At 42.2% G+C, this 25228-nt stretch overlaps 1 protein-coding gene across 4 annotated transcripts in view; it reads left to right on the forward strand.

Moving 5' to 3' along the window:
* The window catches only part of LDLRAD3 (low density lipoprotein receptor class A domain containing 3), a 123558-nt gene that overhangs the window by 34364 nt on the left and 63966 nt on the right, over positions 1 to 25228 (forward strand). For 3 of the 4 annotated variants that reach the window (XM_033010940.2, XM_033010950.2, XM_033010959.2), the window contains exons 2-3: positions 4606 to 4752; positions 24314 to 24439. In XM_033010940.2, coding sequence (XP_032866831.2) covers positions 4606 to 4752; positions 24314 to 24439 — 273 coding nt within the window. Of the gene's footprint in view, positions 1 to 2664; positions 2684 to 4605; positions 4753 to 24313; positions 24440 to 25228 lie in introns of those variants that run through there. The other variant, XM_033010968.2, reaches the window with a different exon arrangement.

Genomic DNA, 25228 nt, shown 5'->3' on the forward strand with positions numbered 1-25228 from the left:
TCTGCTGTTGAAGCTCTTGGGTGCTTTTTAACAGACTTGAGAACATGGCACATTGGCTGTGCCTTTACACTGCAATGAATACCCAGCTATCTCAGCTCTTTCGTGTCTTGATCTGGTGATGGTTTTGTAATGCTGCAGTAGATTTTCTCCAGTTGCAGGCAGAGATGTTACTAGCGCAGCGGGAGTTGTTTGCTAATAGGAGTTTGTGCAACGCTGATAATTTCACCTGCTCTAGCTGTTTGAGAGTGGTGTTTTTGGTCGGGTGATTGCTTACCAGGTACAGGTCAATGATACAAAGACTGATCTGAATGCGCTCAATGAATGGTTTGAGGTTAAAAAAAAAAAAAATACTGCAACAACAAAATCAACAGCAAAACCCTTGCTGGTTGAGCATACAACTATAGAACTTAGCAGTGATGCTGTTAAGGCGGCACTAGCCCGGGGCTGGTTATTGACAGTGCCGTATCTGTTGGGTGTTTCATAGCAGGACCAGCCAAGGACAAGCCGTTCCCGTTGCTGATTCAGATTTAGGGACTCTGGCACGAAGCAGAGTTGGGCGCAGCGTTTCCCCGGGAGCAGTGAAGGCCCTGCCTGAGTGAGCTGGAAATGAGCCAGCGTGCTCCAGCCTGCAGCCTCTTCCCATCACAGGGTAGGGAGCAGACCCATTCGTCCTTGATCAGAAGAGCAGTGCTGGAGGGAAGGAAACTGAGGTTTGAATGAAACTGCTAAAAGCAAAAAGCCATCAAATTGTCAGCTGCATAGCTTGGGCTTGCTTTTTGCTGGCTGTTACTTTCTTTCTTAAAGGTGCTACTGCAGAAGAGTTACAGGTGGCTCTGGGTGTGTGGCCAGTGGCTGAGATTGCCCCATCTTCCTCAGAAGACCTTATTTCCACCTTTTTCTGAACTACCTTGTATTTTAACAGCACAGGACAAATTGCCATTAAGGTATCTGCTCTGTGCAGGCAGGTTCTTAAAGCGTCCCCAGGAGAGTCAGCCACTTGTAAGAAATAACATTTGATAGGAAATATGTTGTTTGAGGCAGACATAGGCATAAAAAGAACACCTCCCTGAAGCATTCCTATCATGTGTCTTTTGAAACAGTGATGTAAAACTTGCCAGTTTTGCCTGGGTCAGGGAGGGAGCATTTTGCTATGTTGCAGGGGAGGAAGGGAACCACCTGCATTTGGCTGACTGAGGAGTTTCTGGACAGCCTCATGCTTAGAGGCTCGTTGCTTTGGCAGCTGAGTTCTCCAGAGATTTCTGTACAGAGCACGTTCCTCCTTGGGCCTGCAAGAAGGAGCTAGGAAAGGGTCTTACCTGAAACTGCTGGTCCTGGCAGCTGTGATCTGCTCTGTGCCCTGTGCCACACTGAAGAGTGGGGCCCTCCACGCTGTGTTTCTAGTGCTTCTCCTCACCCCTGGAGCTCGGGCCTTCCTGGGGAGGGGAAGGAGTTGGGCTCCAACAGGGGCAGGAAGGGAGCTGGTGTAGGGTGGGCAATGAACTGCAGCTCTGCCACTCCCCCTGGGCTCCAAAAATCATGCAATTATCCTCAGAAGAGGTAAACGATAAGGAAATTAAGCTGCATATCAGCTCAATTTGTTCTTTCTGGTTTTGAACCATGAAGATATGCAGGCAGGTGGTGATGGGGCTATTTTTGTGACACCTCCATCCCTACGTGGGAAGGTTTGTATTTCTGTTTTTTGCCTGGTCAAGTGTATGGTGCTTGGGACTAGTCTGGAACATGACAGGGGAAGACAAGGGGAAGGATATTCTTTCTCTCATCCACTGCCTTGTCTTGCAGCTTCCCCCCAACTCAACAACATTTTGGTGCTTAGAGTGTCATTATCTTCCTTTGAATCACAAATTGGCCAGAAAACAAAGACTTTGGAATGTCACCAGAGGAAGAGGTGACCCGAACTGAAGAGGCACCACCATATAATGAGCTACCAGATAATGAGAAGCGCTATACCTTATTTACCAATGGGTCCTGTCGCATTGTAGGGAAACATCAGAAGTGGAAGGCTGTTGTGTGGAGCCCCACACATCGGGTCACAGAAGCTGCTGAAGGAGAGGGTGAATCCAGTCAATTTGCAGAGGTGAAATCCATCCAGCTGGCCTTAAGTATCGCTGAGCGAGAAAAATGGCCAGTCCTTTACCTCTACACTGATTCATGGATGGTGGCAAATTCCCAGTGAGAGTGGTTGCAGCAGTGGAAACAGAGTGGCTGGCAGCGTAGAGGCAAACCCATCTGAGCTGCTGAGTTGTGGCAAGATATTGCTGCTCGAATAGAGAACTTGGTTGTGAAAGTGTGCCACGTAGATGCTCATATACCCAAAAATCGAGCAACAGAAGAACATCAAAACAAGCACCAGGTGGACCAGGCTGCAAAGATTAAGGTGGCAAAGATCTGGACTGGCAGCATAAGGGCGAAAAATTTATGGCTCGCTGAGCCCATGATGACTCAGGCCACCAAGGAAGAGACGCAACATATAGATGGGCTCGTGACCGAGAGGTGGACCTAACTATGGACATTATATCACAGGTTATCCATGAATGTGAGACCTGTGCTGCAATCAGGCAGGCCAAGCAGTTAAAACCTCTTTGGTATGGAGGGAGGTGGTTAAAGTATAGATACGGGGAGGCCTGGCAGATTGATTACATCACGCTCCCACAAACTCTGCGTGGTAAGTGTTATGTGCTCACAATGGTAGAAGCAACTACAGGATGGCTGGAAACATATGCTGTGCCCCATGCCACTGCCCGGAACACTATTCTGGGCCTTGAAAAACAAGTCCTGTGGTGGCATGGCACCCCAGATAGAATTGAGTCAGATAATGGTACTCATTTTCGAAATAATCTTATAAACACCTGGGCAAAAGAACATGGCATTGAGTGGATATATCATATCCCCTATCATGCCCTGGCCTCTGGGAAAATTGAGTGGTACAATGGGCTACTAAAGACCATGCTGAGAGCAATGGGAGGCGGAACTTTTAAGCATTGGGACACACATTTAGCAAAGGCCACCTGGTTAGTCAATACTAGAGGATCTGCCAACCAGGCTGGCCCTGCGCAGTCCAACCTTCTGCGTACTGTAGATGGGGATAAAGTCCCAGTAGTGCACCCTAAAAACACGCTGGGGAAGACCGTCTGGGTTATACCTCCTTCAGGTAAAGGTAAGCCCATGCGTGGGATTACCTTTGGCCAAGGACCCGGGTGCACTTGGTGGGTAATGCAGAAGGACGGGGAAGTCCGATGTGTGCCTCAAGGGGACTTAATGTTAGGTGAAAATAGCCAATAAGCTGTATTAGATTAGTTACCACACCACCCTACCAATGCTTTGCTATGGCAAACATGAACGTGGATGAAGTTAGGACTAGTTTCAGCAACTGATGCCCAGCGACTGCTGCAGACTGTGAATACAAACAGCGTCAGATGCATCAGCCACCAGCTCCAACTGCAACAGAGCCTGCATGCCATCCTCCTGCCAGGTCCAAGGACACCTCTGCCCTACCGACTGAGCATCCCTCCTCCTGCCTGAAGGGGCTGTTATGGCAGATGGAACCTGAAGCTATGGACTAAATGAACTCACGATACATCCTGCAGTGATGGACCATGGACTGAGGGAATGGCATCTGTGTGCATATGTCTTTGACCAAGGAAGAGGATAGTAAATAACAAGAATGCATTAGAAATATGGAACGTGAGAATAACGTAAATGATACGGAATAAGGGGTGGATACTGTCCTGGTTCGGGCTGGAATAAAGTTCATGTTTGTTTTGAAGATAATGAAGTTTGTGATAATGAAGTTTGTGTTTGCGATATCTGCATTCTAGAAACAATGCACAAAGTGGGAAACACAGTAGATTAAAATGAGTGACTAGAGCTGTGTTTAACCCTGAAGGCAATTCTCTAGGTTTCTGTCTCTCACTGTTCTCTTGGTCTCCAGTATCCTGCTACTAAACCCGCGCCACTTGGCAGACTCTCAGTGTGCCGACTGCCTCACTAGCCTGTGGACAGATAGCTGCCAGGGGACTATATTAACACCAAGAAGCTTAATTATAACTTTGATCAGCAGCACTATGTTTAAAACTTAATTGGAAACCTAGTATGAATTAGTCAATGTGTTACCTAGTTCCTTGGTTACCTAGCCCTTGGGTAACAACAAAACCAAAATATTCTGCAAGGTAAGTACTGATCTGACAAAAGCATGGGAGTAGGAGCTTAGGTCTGGTAGCCTCATCTATTTTACTTGTGTTTAGACTGACCCTGTGAAGGAGAAATTTTTTTTTTTTTAAACAAACTTTGCTTTGACCTGAGGATACATAGAAGGCTGCATGGATGTTCCTAGAAAGAAAATAGCAAGAAAGAAATCTGTAAAATGGGGAGTGTGACTGGAGAACAGGTAAAATGATACTTTAGGAAGAAGAAAGTCCTACCAAGTACCATACTCAGGATACTGATAGGATAATGACAAAATAACCAGGGTCAAGATTAATTTGTCTCCTCATTCAACCACTGATAAACAAACAGCTTGCTCAGTGACTGCTTTTGCCACCTTTTTTAAAATCCTCTGTGAACTTTCTTCTTTTTTGTTTGTCACAGAGAGCCAACTGTTGCCTGGAAATAACTTCACAAATGAATGCAACATTCCTGGAAACTTCATGTGTAGTAACGGGCGCTGCATCCCAGGGGCCTGGCAGTGTGACGGGCTGCCGGACTGCTTTGATGACAGTGATGAGAAGGAATGCCGTAAGTGACCATTGCTGTGACCTTAACATGCTCAGTATCACAAGGCTAGGCTAGGTAGTGTTACTGGTGTGTTCTCTAGTGTGTGTTAGGTAAGTAACAAAGTTACTGACAATTTCTTAATTTAGCTATTAGAAAAAAATGTACAGCCTTTCTGATTATTTTAGGTCTTTAATGTTCTTCAAATTGTCCGATTTTAATACAGCACTTGGTAGCAGGTACCTAAACCCCTATTCACAGATGGATAAATTGAAACAGACATGATTTATGATTCTTGGGGTGGAAGAGTGGTGCTCTGTGATTTTTAGGGATCCTGCATATCCTGCTTCAGCACACTGGCCTAGTGCTATAAGTTGACCTCCACTACCATCAAGACTAGTTCCTTTCATTTCAAAATTGCTGACTGTATCCTGTTACTTTTGTTCTCTCCTGTCAAAATGTAATTTCTAACCTTTTGAGACTTAATACTAACTTTCTGGAAAACAGACCAAATTGACTAATGATGTTTACATGTTTTAATCCTCCCTACAGAACTCCCAGTTTTAGAGAGCTAAAAGACGTCTGATCTGGTTCTCTTCTGTGATTTCATCTTTTTCTTAGCATTAATGATATTCATTAGTTAATGTTATTCATATGTTATTTCATAGTTAATGTTATTCAGCCATTAGTTAGCATGAAACTTTCTAGCCTACTCATTTTACCCAGACAGCAAAATTATGCTGCAGCATAACACTATGATTTGAAATACAGTTGGGAGTGAAAAAATGCTCAAATTTCATCTGATTGTAGAGCAACTGAGAAACTTCTGAGCAGTTACTGCTTTTTGTCCAACAAGTGTTGCTCCTTTACATATATACTTCATGGAGGTTTTCATGAAACTTAAACTGAATCATAAGAAGCTTACGTTTCCCAGGACAATTCCAAGACATCATTAACTTTGCATGTGTAGCAGAAGGAAGAAAGAATAGCTTCTTCCAAATTAACTGACTAGAAATACCATGTTTTGTTAAGCGCTCTTGCTTTTTTAACTTAATGCTTCTTCTTTAACAACTCCAGTTACCCATCCCTTTTAAAATAAGGGGACTTTAACTCCGCTTGGAAATCTCAGTACGTAGTTCTGCTTTAAACCAGTGAGCTTTTCTCCCTTTCTAAGGCATTATAGGAATCTGTATAAAATATCTGATGCGTTGGAGTCTCTATAAAGCATCAAGCTTGTGTTGCAATGTTGAAGTCAGGTTAATTTTTTTTTTTTTCTTAGATTTTAACATCTTAGGAAAGGATGGACCTGTTGCAAGGGTTGATCATTGTCAGGCAGGTCTGGTTAAACTCTAGCAGAATCTATATTAGTGGGAGCTTTGGCAAGAATAAAAAATGTCCAAACCTGTACCTTTCAGTAAGATGTTCCTGATGCCAATAGCTGTGTGACTCTCAGGTTCCTTATTACCTGGGTCCTGAATATGCTGCTAGCATGACTTTTGGTGTGCTGTTTCTACTTCTTAAAACAAGCTGAATGTTGGCAGTTCTCTGTATTTATGGGATACAGACTAGGAGGTTTTCTGTTTCTAAGGATGTTGTCATCTTATGCCTTGCATGAATTTTGTTTCACCTGGTACAAATAGAAAATCTTAATGAAGATTTTCTTAATGAAGGCTAGGCTGGGTATTTGCCCATAAATCAGTACCAGGAAAATATGCTTTGTGACTCTGTTCAAAAATTCTCTTACCAAAATCAGTTGGATCTAGTGAATTGCAGACAGTTATGAACATAGTAACTGACAATAAAAGATAAATAGCTGAAAAAGGACAAGAATAACTTTTATGAACTGTAATGACAGACTCAAATAAACCTCACTGATCTAGATTATGTTGCAGCTACGAATTTAAGTTTCTGCAGAATTGTCCTTTGTTGGATATTTTTATTTAAATACTTCTGACCCACTTGATTGGCTAACAGTTTTCTGGATGAGCATCCTTCCGATCCTGCCCAAATTAATGGAGACAACTAGACGGTCCTTTCCTCTCCCCATACATCTGCTACCTGATCACCTCCAAAAATGTAAAATTAGCATGGAAAAGAGACAACAAGGAGAGCAAGGATTCATATCTTGTGCTGGTCTGCTGTTAACAGGTCAGATAAGCTGAAACAGAATGGAGATAGTGCTCATTTGAATTTCCAAACAAAAAAATTACTATTCATGCAAACAAGGTTCTGTAAGGCATCCAGAGAGCTTTGAGCTGCCTGTTCTGCGTCTCCATCCTCTCCATTTTAGTAGGCAGCTTTTAATTCTGTGTATACTGCCGTGAGAAACATGTCTAGTGAACCAGCCACGGGGGGAGGGGGGGAGCTGCTGAATATGCCTGGGTAGCTACAGTCTGTGCACCATGGCAGAGACATGGAGCGGGGGAGGCGTCACCGGGAGAAAGACTTACAGCATTACTAAGGGGGCTGGGAAGGCTTTGCTTTGTTGGTTGTTGGCTTACTGTCTCAAGGATGGATGATCCTTCTAACCCAGGAAACATCCCCTGAATCCTGCTAAGCACCTAGCCTTGCTAATAGCTTCAGAGGGACAATTCAGTCACTTATAGATGTGAGTACACACAGACAGTGTGTGTAGCTAAAAAAGTTTGGTTTGCTCTTTTGATGAATTTTGAAAATGGTCCCATTCTTACAGTGTACTGTTATAGTGTTACCAGCCAGTCTTTTACATCAGAAAATAATCAAAATCGGGATGGGCTTATACAGCCCAAATCTGGTGCTAGAGGAGTTCCTAGCTCAAGTTGAGGCATTGAAACGCAGCCCTAGCATCTTGTCTGAGGAGGGCAGAGGAAGAAAACAAATCCACTTGTCTCTTCTCCCCCACCTCCAGTTTGTGTCAGTCTGTAAAGATAGGTTCCTAGGCTCCTTTTGGCGGGAGAGGACTCTGGAGATCATTTGGTCCAGCTGCCTGCTCAGAGCAGGACTAACTTGGATCAGGATTGCTCAGGGACTTGTCTGGTCAAATTTTGCACATTTCCAAGGATGGAGACTCCACAGCCCTACTGGGCACCCGTTCCAGATTTTGAATATGCCCACTGGGAAAATTATTTTTCCTAGTACATTATCAGCTTCCAGTGATAGAAGCTGAACCAAACAATTCTGGAAGATGTGCAGTGCAATTAACATTCAGGTCATCTGGCCTTGGTGAGTGTGAGAGGGGAATGTAGGAGCCCACAAATTATTGTTCTTCACTGCAGAAACAGCAGCTGAAAAGTAAGAACGTTTGACATTCAGAATGTGTGCATGCATCACATCTGGTTGTGTCACTGTACCAGCGTGTGTTGTGTTACTTGTGTCATTCCAGTTTTGCAAGGGCTGGAGTGTGTGTGTGTATAGATATAGGTATAAAACTTTTTAAAATCGTTTTAGGTATAAAACTTTCTTATTTTTGAATTGTTTTAGGCTAAGCTTTATTACCTTCTTCCTATCAGAATAGGGCTCTACTTACTAAAATTTGCAGCAAAGCAATGTGGTGTTGCTTTTTGTTAGCCGAGCTGTTGATAGTGAAGACAAAGCCATAGGAGTTGCATTAGCAGCATGAGACAGCTGAGCTCCCAGTGTGTTACTACTGAGCCATGCTTTAAGATGCTTTGTCTGTGATTCCTCATCAGCTAACTAGTTCACATTGAAAAGCTTTAACCTTGCCTTAAAGTGTTGGGGTGTGAGTAGGAGTTTGGTTACAGGATTCATTTGGTACTGTGGACTGGTATTTCTGTGAAGACAAGTACAATGTGTTTTGGCGTGCCCACTGAGGAATTTTCATGCACACATATATGTGGTTATGTGCAAATTCTTTCCCTCTTTTTTTGGGTTGCCTTACAGTTGAACGTGGATGTCCAACAATATTTTATCAGTTCCACTGGTGTAGCATCTCATCCTATCTGTTCCCCTTCATATAAGAAAACTTGCAACTCATGGTCTGGTTCTCATTTTCTGTGGTCAGTGAGTGAAAAGTGCTGGTCTGAGTGTGAGAAGGAAGTAAGATGCAAAGCAGAATTACCCATACCTTATCCATTCACGTCTTACCTGTTCCTTCTGTCCTTTTGTCCATTTTCCATCTCCTGGTTTGCAGGACCATCTCTGTTAACTATGTCACTTTGTGGGCTTTTTCTTCATCTCCTTCACTTGCCAAAATCCATACCATCTGTCATCTTCCTTGCTTCCTCTGTGCTCTGACTCTGATCAGTTTAACATTTCCCATGCCAGCTGTTTGTATGCTGTTTAGAGCACAGAACACTTCTCAGATTCTTGTCTTCTGTCAGGGTGATGTGAAGACAGAAAAATTTTACCCAGTTTTATCTGGAGGGAGGGTTGAGGAACGGTATAAGAGGGAGGGAATAAGCTGAGACAGTGACTTCTCATTGTTGTAAATAAGAACTGCTTCTCCTTGAAGCACAATATCTCGTTGGCTTTTCCTCCAAGCCACTGATTGAGCTTGGAAAAAAAAAAAAAAGAAAAATTGACCATAGCAGTGGAAATGTTTTCTGAGTATTTCCAGTTCTGTATAGTTTGCATAAGCTGCTATCATTAGTGCATCTCCTGAAATGGAGAACCCTTTTGTAGTTCATTCCCCCTGGCTCTGCTGGTTCTTATCTGTTGGATTGCTCATCAGCCTGTGTAGTCCAATATCTGTCATGCAGGTTTCTTTTAAATGTTAGGCTTTTAACTCCTACTGCTGCTTTTTAGCTGTGTAAATTATAATGGAAGCTGAGGTTCCGCTTGACAAATGCAGAATCTTTACCAGGACTTTCCTGTGAAGCTTATAGGTATTGATTGAGTAGCTCCTAAATCCTGCTCTGGTTGAATACCAGGAAAATATATATATATATATATATATATATATATATATATATATGGGCTTAGTGTTTGCACTGGTTAAGGCAGGACCTGCATGCTGTCAGCCACACTGTTCTCTCTCTGTTGCAAGAAATGGAAGATCAAAAATGGCACAAAATAGAGAATCTAAATGGAAGGAGCCTAGAACTGTGTGCTTGCACACTTCAAAACATTTTGAGGTAAATATAGTATCTTTAGTGCCGATTCTTACACCTACCTGCTGATGTACTCCTTTGGGGCCAAGATCTGTCTCCCGCTGTTAGAAGGATTCTCTCCTTGAGATTTAAGAGTACACTAATGTTCTTAGTTAAGCTCATAATTTACTCTGTCATCTTTGTTTCCTCTTTTCTTTGCTCTTTGTGCATCTTTGTATTAGATTATTACAGAAAGAACAATGTGAACACTGAAAACGGCTTTTGTCAGCTAATGAGCAACAGCTAGTGGAGAGATGGCATGTTGCTCCCTTTGTCAGCTAACGAGCAGCAGATGGTGCAGATTCAGAGCATGGCACATCATCCCTGCTAAGTGCCTGGCATGACAGCAGCCAGAATTAGAGACAGACCAAATACCCAGAAGTCTAGATTTTCCTTCATCGCTCTTCTGAGAGCCATTTCTTACATGCCAAGTTTGTGTGTTCAGCTATGAGCAAATAGTGGCACACCGTGAATACAGTGACCAGCTGTGTTAATTCAAGGGCTAAAGAGTAGTCTGTGGGCTAGAAAAAATCCTGTGTGAGGAGAGCCTTGGGGCAGTATGTCCTCATGTTAGGAGCTTCTGTCTCTCACATGTTTTTGTTTCCAGTTGCCACTGTTGCTCATTCAACACAGACAGAAAGGTAAAGCAGGGTTTTGAGTCAGTGCTAAAGGCTGTGTGATTGGAGCGTATAAATGTCTGAGCAATAGGGTGTCATCCATGCTTGTAAGAATGTGCTGCCAACACACTTCTGCACTGCCTGCTAAGAGCTGGCCTCTGTAGGAACATCTGATGGAAGTGTTGTCTGATCTCTGTTTTTATGGTTGTAACCATGCTTCTGCTGTTGTTTTTGTATGCATTTTTAACTGTCTTTGGGAGGTTAGAATAAAAGTTGAGATAGAGTTGTAATTACTTAGTAATTACTGATATGTTGGCACATTAATCCTTAATTTCATTTTCTCTTATGTGTCTTTTAACAGTGTTCTTGGGTTTACCCTGCAGAGTTTGAACTGTGTGTTTATATGTAATAAACTGTCCTACTTTTTCACATTCCATTCTGTGTCTATCCTTTCTATGTTGGGTATATTTTCAGTTCCACGTAATCTATCTAAATGCATGCAGCATTTTGTATAAATGCTTTATAGTCTCAGAAGACTTTGTAAATCTTCTGGTGTCATCAAGAGGTAGAGTGAGGGGGTGGGAGTGTGGCATAACTAAGCTGGCATCATTCTAAGTGTTTGTATCTGCACACTTGCTCTTACTCTTTCTTGACCCTGCACTGGTGGGGAATTAAACTGGATTAGCAATATATTGTAGTTTGAAAATACAGCCCATGATAACCATTTTTAAGTTTCCCCAAGGTTTCCTGTACTTTATTGTTCCATCTCCAATTTAAAAACTACCTAGGAGACAAATGTTTACTGCTCCCTCTGGTGTTCGCTTGCAACAGGTTTTACTGCTTGACATGTTTGGGAATGGAGAGTCTGCGGGAAAGTGTTTGTAACACACAATTACACATAGTTGTGGATGAGATATAAAGAGTCTTTTTACAAGAATGCTGAATGAAACCCACACTCTGCAATTAGCAGCCTGGGTTTCCTAGATCATGTGAAGAATCTTTTCCTGTGCTCTAAAACCTTTCAGTTGGGAAACTGAAACTCTCGCAGAACAAAGACAGGCTGGTTAGGTTTTCATCTTCAGACTGGTACTTCAGGTGCCTGTTGACTGACTTAATTACATCCAGTTTCTACAAAAGAGGTAGTTTTTGAAGAACTGTATGTATTAAAAGCTACACAGCATCAGAGGGGTGGAAATTATTAAAAAAAAAAAAAAAAAAGCCCACTGACACAGAATTCATGGCTGAGGAAGTTGCTCTGTCGTTGGAGAAGCTCTTGAGGGCCAGAACTCGCGTGCTGCCTGGTGCAGCCCGCAGTGGGAAGGGGGAGAATCGAGTGGGGACTGCACCAGCTTTAAACCCACGTCCTGTGCCTGAATGTCTCAGATAAGGACTGCCTTGTCCTGCCCTCTTTGATGTGGGTTAGATTTCCAAAGAAGTCCTTTAGATTTGTTACTGTTAACTGCTTTACAAAAAAAAAAAAAAAAAAAAAAAATCATGACGTTTGCCCTGGATCAGGAGTATGCTTTGAGACTCTTCTACAGGAAGATCACAAACTGCAATTATGTTAAGGCACATTATATACTCATGCTTTTCCCTTTGTAAGTCTTAAAATTAAAATGGAGGCACAGACAAAATTTATTAATAAATGGTCATTACTATCAACCCAAATCATTCTGGTGACAATCTGAATTTAATGTTTGTCCTTGTCTTTCTTTACGATTTGCTGTGAGAGCAGTCAAATTCACAACTTCCACACTGCTAAGTAACCAGATCTAGCAGCCTCTTTAAAAGGGAGAAAAGATCTTGTAGAGACAATGAGTTCTGCAATCTCTATAAGCTATTTAATGACTGAATATTATGATAGCACAATTATTACAGCTGAATATATTTTGCCTGAGTGTCGCCACTCAGCAGAGTCAATCTAATGAATGGCTTTCATGTACAGGAACAAAGGGCACAAAATAACTCCGGCTGCTATCCTTTTAAATACTAGGCTTTAGGCTCAACAAGCAGAGCTCAGTGCACTGAAAAATTACATGTGCTGTTTTGTTAATATGAAATGTCTGCCCAATTCAGAAGGGATTGTCTAAACCAGCTGAGATCTAGAAACACAGCAGTGGGCCAAGACCCCAGGTAGGACCAATCCTACTCATCTGTAAAGACTACTGACTTTGAATTGTTTAATGTATTAGTGGCCCCCCAAAAAATGGTTCTTAAAGCATCAGTTACAGCCTGGTGTTAACTAAGGCTAATGCTATAGATGATGAAGGGCAGAGTGGTATTTTCAAGAGACAAATTCAGATTCCTGGGATGATGCAGCATTGCATACCTGGAACAATTTTTTGGACTGCCCCATCATGTGTAAAGGTGAAGTTATCAGCTGCAGTCTGTTGCTTCTAGTTGGATGCACTTTTAGCTTTGAGAAGTTTCCAGTGCTGGTTTCTGATAAGTTTGGATTCTCTCTTGCTAGCTAACAGCTCATAGTAGCGTGAGCTAAATAGCTGTGAAGTGTGTGTTGTATCAAAGCTCACCACATTTTGGAAAAAATAAGCAGCAAGAAATACTTGCAAGTAAGAGATTTAGCAAGCTCTCACTTAAAAAAACAAGCAACCAAAAAAAAAAAAAAACCAAACAAAAACAACACCCAACAAAACACCACCACAAAACAACAACAACAAAAAAGGGGAAGTCCAGCACCAAAATCACTTTGTCATGTCTGAGGATTTTATCTTATGATTCTAACACCATTCAAAAGTATTACAACTGAGGTTGTACTCTTTGGTTTATCAAATCTGTATCTGCTACTTTGGGCAGTGTGGAGTGGCCATGATGTGGCTCGTGACACTCAGCAGAGTGTCTTAGGTGGCTGTGAACTTTGGTCATTGTCTGTGTGCAGTTTTGAAGATGGTGACAAGCCTCTGCTGCATATTGAGGTGTCCAAAGGTAGCTGAATGGTTGATACAAATAACCAAGCTAGACGTCAAATATTGACTGATTTAATGTGCTCTATGATCCCTCATGAGCATGAAGGAAGACAATATAGGCACAGGGAACAAGATAAAGGCTTAGAGGTAAATAGAACATCAGTATGCTAAAATAACTAGTATAATTACAGCAGCTTGGATACTTTAAAACTTGGATACTTTAAAACTTGAATTTCTGCTAAAATCTATGTGAAATGGTGGACGTGTGGCACTTGTGGGTTTTTTTGATAGTATGATCTGGGAATTTAACTCCCTATAAAGAGGACTAGCAGTCTACCTTTTTGATGCCCTATCTTGCACTACATCTCCATCTAGTGCATTTTAAATGTCTGTGGAGAATGTACAAGTCTGTAAGGAAAGCTATAACTAGGTATTTTTTTTATTGACTATTTATTGCAGGGAGGGTTAATATATGGAAGAAGGAAATCTTAACAGCTGGGCCAGAACTAGGGAAGAGAAACATTCTACCAGAGTTTGCACCCTGGAAGGATCATGGCAGTGAAAAGCTGCAGTCAAAGTAGACTTTATGTGTTTATGTTAATGGAGTAAGCATTTTCATGTGCTAGGATTCCAGGCTGCCAGGTGTTGTGCAAACAACAATCTTACAAAACTGTGCAAAAATCTTTAGTGATCCCGTTCTTATTTATAATCCAGTAATAATTTGTGAAAAAAACTAATGAAATTAGCACATTTTTTAAATTTCTCTAAACAACTATAATATATAGCAGAAAGCTAGGTATTTCTCTATAAAAGTAGTTGTATGTATTGTAGTAGTTGTGCGTATACTTATGGAAGACCTCTGGACTTCTATTCACAATTTACCATCACGGAGTGTTTTTAAGTCTCCTTCTGTTTTTCTTGCTGCTTCCTGTTATCTCCTGGTTGACCTGGAATATTTGTTGCAGGTAGGTGACAAACATCAGAATTCTTAAGCAAAGCTGAATATTAGAAAATGCATGAAATGAGCATCTGCATTAATTGGGAAGATGCTTGTCCTGGGTTTGAGGGAGTGGTGGGGTTTTTTGGTGGCAGGGGAGGGGGCTACAGGGGTGGCCCCCTGTGAGAAGCTTCTCGAAGCTCCCCCAGCTCCAAGTCAGCTCCACTTCTGCACCAAAACTGAGCCCATCAGCTGCGCCTCTGCGATAACGTATTTAAGAAGGGACGTGGTGATGGGCAGTCGGACTGGTGAGGAGGAGTTGCGGCAGCTGCGTGAACACCAAGGTCAGTGGAGGAACGGAGGAAGAAAGGAGGGGGGAGGTGTGCCGGAGCAGAGACCCCCCTGTATCCTGTGGGGAGATGGCAGGTTGGCCCCCCCCTGCCACCCATGGAGATCTGTGGTGGAGCAGACATTGATTTATGGCCTGTGCTTTTCGCCTGGTTGATCAAGGTGCTGTGCCCGAAGAAGGCCGGGGTCTTGTGGGAAAAAGCAGCCCCGCTGCTGTAATTCAGTGCTGGGAGGATTGCAGCATGCGGGGGAGTCCCACGCCGGAGCAGCTCAGGAAAAGTTTGTGGAGGACTGTCTCCTGTGAGAGGGGGACCACGCTGGAGCAGGGGGAAGAAGTTCCAGAAGCTCCCCCCACCAAAGATGGAAGAAGCAGCAGTACTGACTGCACCCCCCCATTCCCTGTGAGGTGCGGAATCACAACTTTACAACCAGTAAGGTTATAAAGTAGGTATGTTTATTCAGCCCTGGGTGCTCAGGAGAATAATTTCCTCCAAATGTGTGCACACCAGGAGCCAAAAGGGGCTCCCTTTTATTGTATAAAACGTTACATATTCATTATCTATCCTAATACATATGCATCACTACTCCGAGGACAGGGAGGGAATATTACAATTAGTTCCAAGAAATCATTAACATATCCCCCCCCCCCCCCCCCCCCAATTTGTCCCGTCGCCCTTGCACAGAGATCCCTGGTGGTCGTGGGCAGGGGTCTGCAGATGAAGGCTCATAGTCTTCTTCACTGGGTTTGCTGGCTGACCCTTACTTCTGCACAAACTCAGTCCTGTAGTCAGGTTCACCTTGTCCTTCAAGTCTGGGCTAATTTGCAGCTCCTTTGTCTTTATGGCTCAGTGGTTTTAGTTCCCTTCTTATCTCAGGGACAAGAGATGCCAGGGATGGCCCGTCCTGTCTTCCTTCCATTCAATCACAAGGGAGCTACCTTCCTTCGATAGGGACCATCAATGGCCCATCTTGTTCTTTCTCATTCCATTGCCAGGGAGTTACCATCCTTTGATGGATGGAGGCCAGCTGGGGAGCATCCCAAGAAGGGGGGGGGCTATTGGGTTAGTGTGAGCATCCCCTGAAAGGGGGGGCTATCGGGTTAGTGTTTCCTCAGATCACCTGCCCCTGCGCCCCTGGGGGGAGGAGGTAGAGATATCGGGAGCAGAGCTGAGCCCGGGGAGAAGGGAGGGGTGGGGGGAAGGTGTTCTCAAGGTGTGGAAATGCTTCTCGCTGTCCTACTCTGTTAAGTGTTGTTAGTGTCTGTAATAAATGCATGTTCTTTTTTTCTTCCCCTAACGAGTCTGCCTTTTGCTCGTGATCATAAAGGGGCATTTTTCCCCATCCCAGTCCTATCTCGAACCCCAAACCTGGCTCTCTGTCCCTTCTCATTGCCAGAAGAGAAGGGGGAGAGCGTGGCTGCGTGGTGGTTGGCTGCTGACCAGGCTCAAACCACAACAATGCTGTAAGCCAGCTGCTGGTCTTTTTGTCACTTACTCAGATGGCTCTCAAACTTGGAATAAAACTGGAATTAACTCTTGTTTTCACTCATGATTAAGCAACCAAATACTTAGTAGTTATAATAAGATTTATAATGAAGTTACCACAGTGAATGTTTCATTTGAAGCTCAATTACAGAAATTTACACATGAGTAAGGCCAAGTGTAATAGCTACTTACTTTTGATAGCTTTTTTTTATGCAGGGAGATCAAGAGGGTTTGTGGTGCTAATTATTTAATCCTCTTGATGGTCTCCTCTAGATGGGGGTCAGTAAATAGCCTGATTGGAGAGCTTGGAATCAGACAGGTTTAACAGTTGTATGGAAGCAGTGGCACAACTGAAATGAGAAGATCAGGTAGCTAGTAGCCCAGGATGGAGCGAGGGATCACAGCCCATCAGGCAGACTGGTGTCCTCTGAGGAGGGTTGCCCCTGCTCCTGAAGTCCCTTAAGAGCAGTGTTGTGTCCTACCTGTATGCATCCTGAGTAACTTAGCTGTGAAGTTGCGCTTAATTTATATGGTGTAACAGCCGGTTTAGAATTTGTCCTTCTGACAATATTATTGTTCATTGTTTAATGAGTAGTAACTTCTAAAATACTTATTTTAGTGAGAAATTGCTTTACTGAATGTCTGAAAAACAAGGTTTTTGCCTGTGCTCTCTTCTGACATCTCATCCGCTTTGTGATGATTTTGAAGGACTGAAGTATAGACTTACAGACTATGAAAGTCTACTTTAAGGCCTTACTGTCTGGCAAGAAATAAAGGCCACTGACCCATAGTAGTCCAACTCTAAAGTGCTTTCTCTTTTTCCCCATTTCAAAGGAAGCAATTTACTCTTCATGGCAGCAGACTCCATTGGCTTTTTTACTTTAGCACTGTCCTTTCTCTCTTATTGTGAGCTATAGTGTAAATATTGCCCACGTAAGTGGGTGATGGTTTACTATGTTGGAGGCAACCTCCGATGTTTCCTATGAGGCTAATTTCACTACTTTAAAAAAAAAAATAAACTTGCTGCCTTTAAAATAAAGAACTTTTTAGGCTCACTTTCTCTGAGTTTACATTATCAGTTTATGGCAAGCAACTCTTTCACCCCAGTGGTTAAACAGGGAGCATAGGTAAAAGTGATCCAAGGGTCAGTGAATGCTTTGCAGCTGGCTGTGTTTTGGATCAATTAAGTAGTTGTTTTGTCTTGAATTGGAGAGCTTCTGGCATAATGGACTCTTGGGTGGATTTTATACTGGGAATACTACTGAAGTGCAAGCTTTTTTTCTAGATAATTAAAAAGCAAGCTGAGGAAGTGAAACTTCTCTGTGTCATTCTACAAGATGGCCCTGCCGAAGAGCTCTGTGAGCCAAAGGATGATGCATTTGCCTTCTGGGCTGAGACAGCAGAATGACTGGAGGTAGCCGTGGGTTTCCCACTGGGAACTGAACTGAAAATACTGTAGGGTCCAAACAGCAATTAGCTAACCCAAAATAACTGGTAGTATTAACCTAGTTAGGGTTTATACTGGTTCTTGGAGTAAAAGGGATTGTATCCTGGCACCATCCGGCTTGTGTTATGTGGTGTCACAAAATCGATCCTTCTTTTCTTTGTAAATTGAAGTTAAAACCTGTTTTTCAAAGAGCAAGGACAAGTTGAAAAGATAGCTGCCTTTAACTCCTTCACATAGAGTCTTTACTGAAGCGCTGTGCCTCACCGTGCGTGCGTCAAGAGAGCCTGGATTTATCGTGCTGTCTGATGTGGCTGTGGCATCTCTCAAAATAAATTAACAGTGGAGAAGTTTAAGGTGATTCATTATCAAAGTCAGGAAAATACCTGTGGCTCTGCAATAATGCAGCATCTGCACATAACAGTTCCTGTCTGGAGACTTGCTCTTGTCGCATGCAAGTAATCAAGTTTTGATTAGCTGAATAAATCATCATCTGTTGTTGGATTGAGACATGTGGGTGTGAAGCAGCATAAAATTATTTTGCCTGATTGCTACCTGGAGGGGCTTTAAGGTACCAGTTTGAGTTCAAAGATGCTGATGCTGAAATACTGTGCAGTTTACTTCTAGCCGCAGGTTGTCACAAAATGTCTGCTGTTGGATCTGCTACATCCAATTTCCCTCACTCCATATTACGGAAAAACTGAGAAATATTTCAAAATAGATGTGCTTGTCCATACAGGGTGCTTGTGTGTGCTATCTTTGCATCTGTTGCATGCAGTAAGCAGTGCCTAGTTCACTGTAACTGGGTGTGACATGCTGGAGGTGCGGATTAGCTTGCTCAACAGTAACAATTCAGTCAGGAAATTTCTTCCCTAAAGTTTCATTAGCAAGCCTGTACTAGCTTCTGTAAGAGAAATTCAACCTGTTATAAATATGTAATGTGTTCTCTTTCAGCATTGTGTCATTATAGTGGGGCACAGCTCTAAAATTTTATTGTAATATCTAAACAGTAGGTTAGTATCCACTTACATATGACAGGTTTTTTTCCAAGAAGTTGGACCACGCCATATTGTTCTGGCTATATTTCTCAAACCTGTAATCCACAATTGCACTTTACTTGCTGAGAATTATAGAAGTCATTTGATGTCTTTGCTGCTCTAGCTATGGGGAAAAAAAAAAAAAATCAGTTGACCATAGCAAAAGATCTGTTGTAACTTTCTAGTCGGGTTTAAGTCCTTGTAGCCAAGTCAAGAGCGTCAGAATTGCTTTTATACAAGGAGGTATCTATATACAGTGTAAGGTTTTAATAGTATATGCCAAATCTGATATTTTTTTCCCCTGCTGATGTTCATCATCTGCTGAGAAATAATAAAATGGATTACACTTCTTGAAAAGTAGTGCTGTTTCACACTTGGTACCCTAAAGATAGCAAAAGGTTTTTCTGTTAATGCTGTAGAGCCGTGCCTGCAAACTGTCACATCTTCAGTGGAATGTACAACCAGTCCTGATGGGAAGTTACTATTTTTTTAGAGCCTTAAAAGAAGGGGGTGGGAGGATTGGTTTCTGTGTAGCATAAGGAGCGACTTCACACACTCACACATACAACTGCCAAAATAGTTTTCTTGAACTTAAGCAAACCAACTGGGGGGGAATGTTTGGCAAGTTGATACTGTAGCCAGCAGTTTTCTGCCACCATCTTTACCACTTGCTTCATGTTTGAATTTAAGAGATGAGAAGAATATTTTAGTGAAGAGCAATTTCTTCCCATGGCTAATGGAGTCAGAGGAGGCTCCTCCAGTGCATGATGGTTCATCAACACCTCTTTCTAAACACCATGGCAGTTCCCTTTTGTGTAATGTAAATATAGATTCAAGCTAGTGTTTCAGTCCTATTGCTTCTGCCATGATTGAAGAGTGGAACTGGAGTGAATCAATCCATTTCTGCCATAGGTTCACAAATTGGTTGAATGTCAGTTTATTTGGGGTGGGTTTTGTACTTGCTATATTTCTGCAAGTGGATCCAGACTAGATCTGCTATTTGAGTAGCCATTTTTTAGACAGTTTTCTAAGTTGCTGTGTGATTTCTTGCTGTATTTCAAATGTGTCTGTCAGTCCTTACCCCTTCCCCTCCATCGTGTGGTCTCTCAGTTTCTTAGGTTCTGGAGACCTGGGCTCAGGAGGACTTGCCAATTCCTTTAAAAAATAACCAAATTCTCCTTTCCCTTTCCTTTAGCTGGTTATAACACCGAGGCTAAGTGAAGTGAGATGATCCACACTTGTCTGTGTCCTTTTTCACTTCTCTTTGTCATTTCCTGATATCCCAGTAATTTTTGATGACCCTGAGCCCATTTCAGCCAAGTGTAACAGAAGGATATAGATTGCGAAGATTATGCTGTCCTTGAAAGTTTATCAAGGCAGAAGTCGGTGAAGGAGCCAAATAGATAGCTGATGTTAAATAAACTTAAAGCTTTTCACACACAGATCTGCCTGAAAACTTGAGACCTGTGCAGTAGAAGACACAGTGATGAGAAGAAAACCCTTTTCATAAGTCATGTTGCGGGAGTAGGAATTGCAGAGAAGTGCTGTGAATTGTGCAGCATGTGACATGAATCTGTTACAGGCAGTCATGATCCTGGTATCTGTTACTTGTGAGGGTGCTGAAGTCCTGAAGAAAGTAGATAGTCCCTTCACGGTAAGGGTATCTCCAGAGATCATTTCAGAGTGGGAAGGTGCTTTTCTGCTAGAGAAGAAATGATTGTGCTTTCCATAGGAACTTCTTGAGCAATGACCACACAACACATGCTTGAAAACCTTGGGAAAACTGTGCCAGAGGACAAGAAGCATGTCAGACTGAAAATAAAGTAGAAATTCCCCAGTGGAGGATGTGGATTGGACTAAGCCATTACTGGTTTCTCATTTTTTGTGCATTTATGCACAGCATATGAGAAATGCATTTTGTGTCTGGAATTGCAATTTGGGAAATCGAGTTCTGTTTGGGAGTGAGACTTGTGTCTAGTGAATGGCTAGCTGTGTGACTAGTGATGCATCACTGTGGCATTTGAAATGTTTTTTTTTTATCTTTTCAGTGTGTCTAATATAAATGTAAGTTTGAATTGGGACTGGTTTGTGTATACATCCATGTCTGTTGCAAATACAGAGAATTGTATTTGGGTTTTGTTTGTTGTTTTATCCTTCCCTTGAGTTTTTTAAAAAAAATAAACATCAGTGGACTATGTAAAAAGGAAACTTAGAGATAATTTGAAGGTATTCAGTTTCGTGTTTGGTTTTGGTCTGTGGTTTACTAGTATGTGCTCTTTCAATAAACAGTTACTCTAAAACAGAATTTTCTTGTTCTCTGGCTGCTCTTTCAAGAGGAGAAGGAGATATGAAAAGGTCTGGAGAGAAAATGTTGAACTAAACGTTACATAGCTATCTAAGTAATACTTCCATTAAATCATTGTCCTGAATGGTTTCTCCCTCTTTTTGATGGGGTATCAGGATGCTTTAGACAGAAGAAAGTGCATTTTCCAGAAACTCAACTTTGTTCCTGGTCATTCCAACACCTTTTTCCTTCAGACGTAGTGGAACGTTAAACATTGCTTGTGGCTTTACTGCAGTAGCTCAAGGTAATGCACCAGATGTGCTCTGATCCTTCTTGCCTTAGGGGCCAGCACAGCTGAGGTTGCTGTGACATGTGTCTGTCCTTACCTGAAAAAGAACTCCTGCAGCATTTGCCCCTGCTTCTAGTGCAGGCATACAGCTCCTGCTCCTCAGGGGGCCAGAGGCTCAGGTTTTCACAGTTCTCAGTCAGACTTCTGTCTGGAAGAGTGAGGCTGTAAGAGTAAGAGATAGTCCATATTAGAAATTTTAGAAGCAAATAATTTTGAAACCTTAATTTTGCAGGATTCTCAGAGATGGCAAAGGGCATCTCTGAATATTAGTTGCCAGAAAGTTGGTAGCCCCTAAATTCAGAACCCAAGTGACTGAAGTAAATCTTCCTGAAGAAATGGGATCCAGTAAATGTTAATGGGGGCAAAACCCTAGTTAATTCCCCTTCTTATTTCTTCTCCTTTTCTTCTTCTTGGAACTGTTCTGGCTCAGAATACATTTCTAAAAAAGGAAACTGTACAGAGGCAGTCATTTAGTCTGGGGAGTGTAAATGCAGTGCGTGGTTTCAAAAAGATGTTAGCTTTTAGACAAAGAAAACAAAAAAGCGTAGTATGTGAAGCACTGGGCACCTCTTCACATGTATGTGTTATTACCACGTGCTCCCAGCAGCAGCTTGGCTGGCTGGTTAGTGTGCTGAATATTGGTCAAATGCTTCAGTGACTCTCTGGGAATCTGCTGCAGAGGTGTTTGTTGTGCTGCTTTTGTTTAATGACTAGGAGTATGCTACTGCTTCAAACCATGTGGTTACTGAATTATTTAGCTGAGATCACGCTGCCACAAAACTCTAACACAGAAGTTGCTCTTTGAAGTTGTGTGAAGAATTGCAGAGGCTCAGATGTCTTGGCTGAGGGTTTTCCATTGCCAGTGGTGTTAAGCACAGCAGCTACTTCAGAGTAATTTATCACCTGTTTTTCTATGAAGTAATGGTTCACTTTTTTTCCCCCCAAGTGGACATTGGATACTCTTCAAGAAAAGTGGTAGTTCAATATGTGAAATTCAGTGTTACATCCTATTTTACACGTCATAATTCTAACTGAAAACTACTGGTATAATAAAGAGAAACATGTAAGAGAGGAACTGCAGGAATTTGCTTTTGGAGGACACTAAATCAAGAGAGAGTTACCGAGGCTGTGGTTTAAAACAGTTTATATGCACTCTGCTGAGTGATGGAAGAAGGCTTTGTTACAGCTGCACTTTGCTTTTAACCCTGGAAGAGAGGATTCCTTCCAAAATAATGCTGAAGCTGTTTGTCCCTATTGGATGTACTTTTTTTTTTGTCTTTACTCTGGTTCTCCCTGAGTTTGTCGTGGCCTCATAAAACTGCACAGGTTGGTGTATTGATGTACCATATGGCTACATAAAAACACTGCCTGTCGCTGTGATCTCCAAATCTGTCACATCGCCAAACCTGGGAGTTATAAACACGTCTTGTAGATTTGGTGTAGGAGTAGGGAACATTTACTCAAAAGGCCTGCAAGTTATGGAGCTGGCTTCTTTTCTGGTATTCTCCCACCAGTGGTCTGTACATGGTGTTACCGCCTGTTTGCACTGCACCGCACACACCTTCCTGCGGTTACCAGTATGCTCCTCCCACAGTAACTGGCTTTGCTTTAGAGCAGAATTTCTGAAGACTTCCATGTCCTGTGATGTGCTCCATCGTGTCATGTGCTAATTTGAAAAAGCAAACAGGAGGAAAAAAGAAATCTACCCATGTCTTGTTAAATTGTTTTTTTGCTTTGGGATTTGCTTTGTTCTAGGTTGGTTCTAGGCTGCACAAGACTTAACTGGTGCTTGCCGCGAGCATCGGGCTGGAAGCATCAGAATCACTCTAGCTGAGGGCAGTGTTCTCTTCTTGCAGTGAGGAATTGCTGTGCACTGAAGTAGAAAATGTGGAGTCCTTGAGATCATAATGAGATTCTGTAATCTTTTGTTGAACACATTTTTATGCTATTGTTAGTATTTAGTGTTGTATGAATAGCTGTGCTGGTACTATGAAACAGAGGTAGTTTCTGTCCTGAAGAACTGTATGATGGGTGATGGAGAAAATCACAGCAAGAGATGCAATTCATATAACTCATGTTCCTTGTGCACCCAATTTTGTATAAATCATGCTGAATAAAGACAGTGTTAATTATAGCACCTTCTTTTTTGAGGTAATTTTTGCAGCCTGAAAAATACTTTAATGAAGGTCTATTGTGTTTCTTTTTCTCACAAAGACATTAACTCACTTGATATCTCTGTATTCCTCCTTCTCTGGATGTTGCCTTACTCTTTGTATACCTGTCTTTGGCCAAGTTTTCTTCCAGATCCCAAATTCTCTGAACTTGCTGCCACGTTCATTATCTTTGTCTGCCTTGGGCTCTTCATTGTCTGATTTCTCTAAGCAGGCAGGAGAAGCTTGATGGTATATAAAATCTAGACTTTTGCTGCTACTTAGTGTTTGTGGACTCAGCATGACATACAGCTACAGGCTGGGGGGTGGCACTACAACTAGTCCAGCTAAACCTTTTCTTCTGAGGACCTGCTTAGATGTCTGTCTCCTGGGCTTATGCCTGGGACACTGACATTTACAACAGGCTTCCATGCAAAGAGGAATTTCCAACTGAAAGGAGGAGGAGGAGATCAGAAGAATTCTGGGGAGAAAATGTTGCTCTTGTTTTCTGTGAAGTATGACCCTCTATTGTAAAATTTTTCCTCTACTGCTTCTCAGTTGGTCAAATTCATGTGGGTCTTAAGGGACAGTTGGGAGTGCCTGCTTGCCAGATTTACAAACTTGTACTCCAAAGCACTGAGCAATTTAAATTTGGTTTGAGAGGTCATTTGATTTGTTTAAGTTTGAATGCTTCAGTTGTTCTGGAAATCATAAAAATTGAAAAAAAAATCAACCCAAGCAAGTGAAATCTCATGAAATACTTAAATCAGTTGAAAGCAGGCCATAGGGAGCTTGGAAGGCACCTAATATCGGTGCCACTGGCACTGCCTAGAGCACCCTAAAATGTACTGCTTTAAAAGTATCTCTAACCTTTGTAAATCGGTTCCCTCATCTTTGCCCTTTTCTGCCTGTATCTTCTCCCAGCAAAAGCCAAATCCAAATGCGGTGCCACGTTCTTCCCCTGTGCTAGTGGGATCCACTGCATCATCGGCCGCTTCCGATGCAACGGCTTCGAGGACTGCCCCGATGGCAGCGACGAGGAAAACTGCAGTAAGTGCGAGCCTGCTCGTGAGTGAGGGTCCTTTTTCTTTCAGCTATTTAATACTACTTAAGAAAGAAAGCTCTCATTAGCCTTTAGTTTCTGGGTCAAATATTCTCCCTGTCATTTATGACCCAGATGATCCTTGTGCTTTTCACTTTGTAAATGACAGTCTTGTTTTTTTTTTTTTAAGGTCCAGCTCAGTCTTGTCTTGTGTATAATGTATAATGCCTGATTGATACTTCAAGCCCCTCTGTAACTTTTAAAATGAGATTTGAGCTGCATGTTTGCTTTGAACAGGTTCTCTGTACTCAAATGTAACTCGTGGGCAAATATTAAATGTGACTTAAAATTGTTTAATTTATATTTGCCTGTTTCTTGTCACTGAAGAATATGACTTACTTGTTCATCAGCACATTTAGGTTTCTCTTTTTAAACATGTTCTCAAACAACAAAAAAGCAAATAAAGGGTTATTTAGTGAAACAGGTTTTTGGAAAGAGAAGGAGCTTCTCAGTCAGACATGCCTGTGAACGCTCTAACTTGAGCTGCTGATCAGCAACTTGCGGGGAAGCCGCAGCAGAGAGATCAGCTGAAGTACTACTTGACTACTTATGCTTAAACAACTGGACTAGAAAGAAGTTTTGATAAAAGTGCTTTGAATATCCTTGAGGTGGTGGGCTGAAAAGTGGCAAGTGTCAGCTGAAAATGCACCAGCTCATGGACTTTGTTATGAATTACATCATTTCCCATGGGTTTGTAGTGTGTAGCTCCAATGGGGCCTTACACCCGATGATAACAT

The sequence above is a fragment of the Tyto alba genome, unplaced genomic scaffold (genome assembly GCF_018691265.1).
Source record: "Tyto alba isolate M040663 unplaced genomic scaffold, T.alba_DEE_v4.0 Super-Scaffold_18, whole genome shotgun sequence".
Taxonomy (NCBI): domain Eukaryota; kingdom Metazoa; phylum Chordata; class Aves; order Strigiformes; family Tytonidae; genus Tyto; species Tyto alba.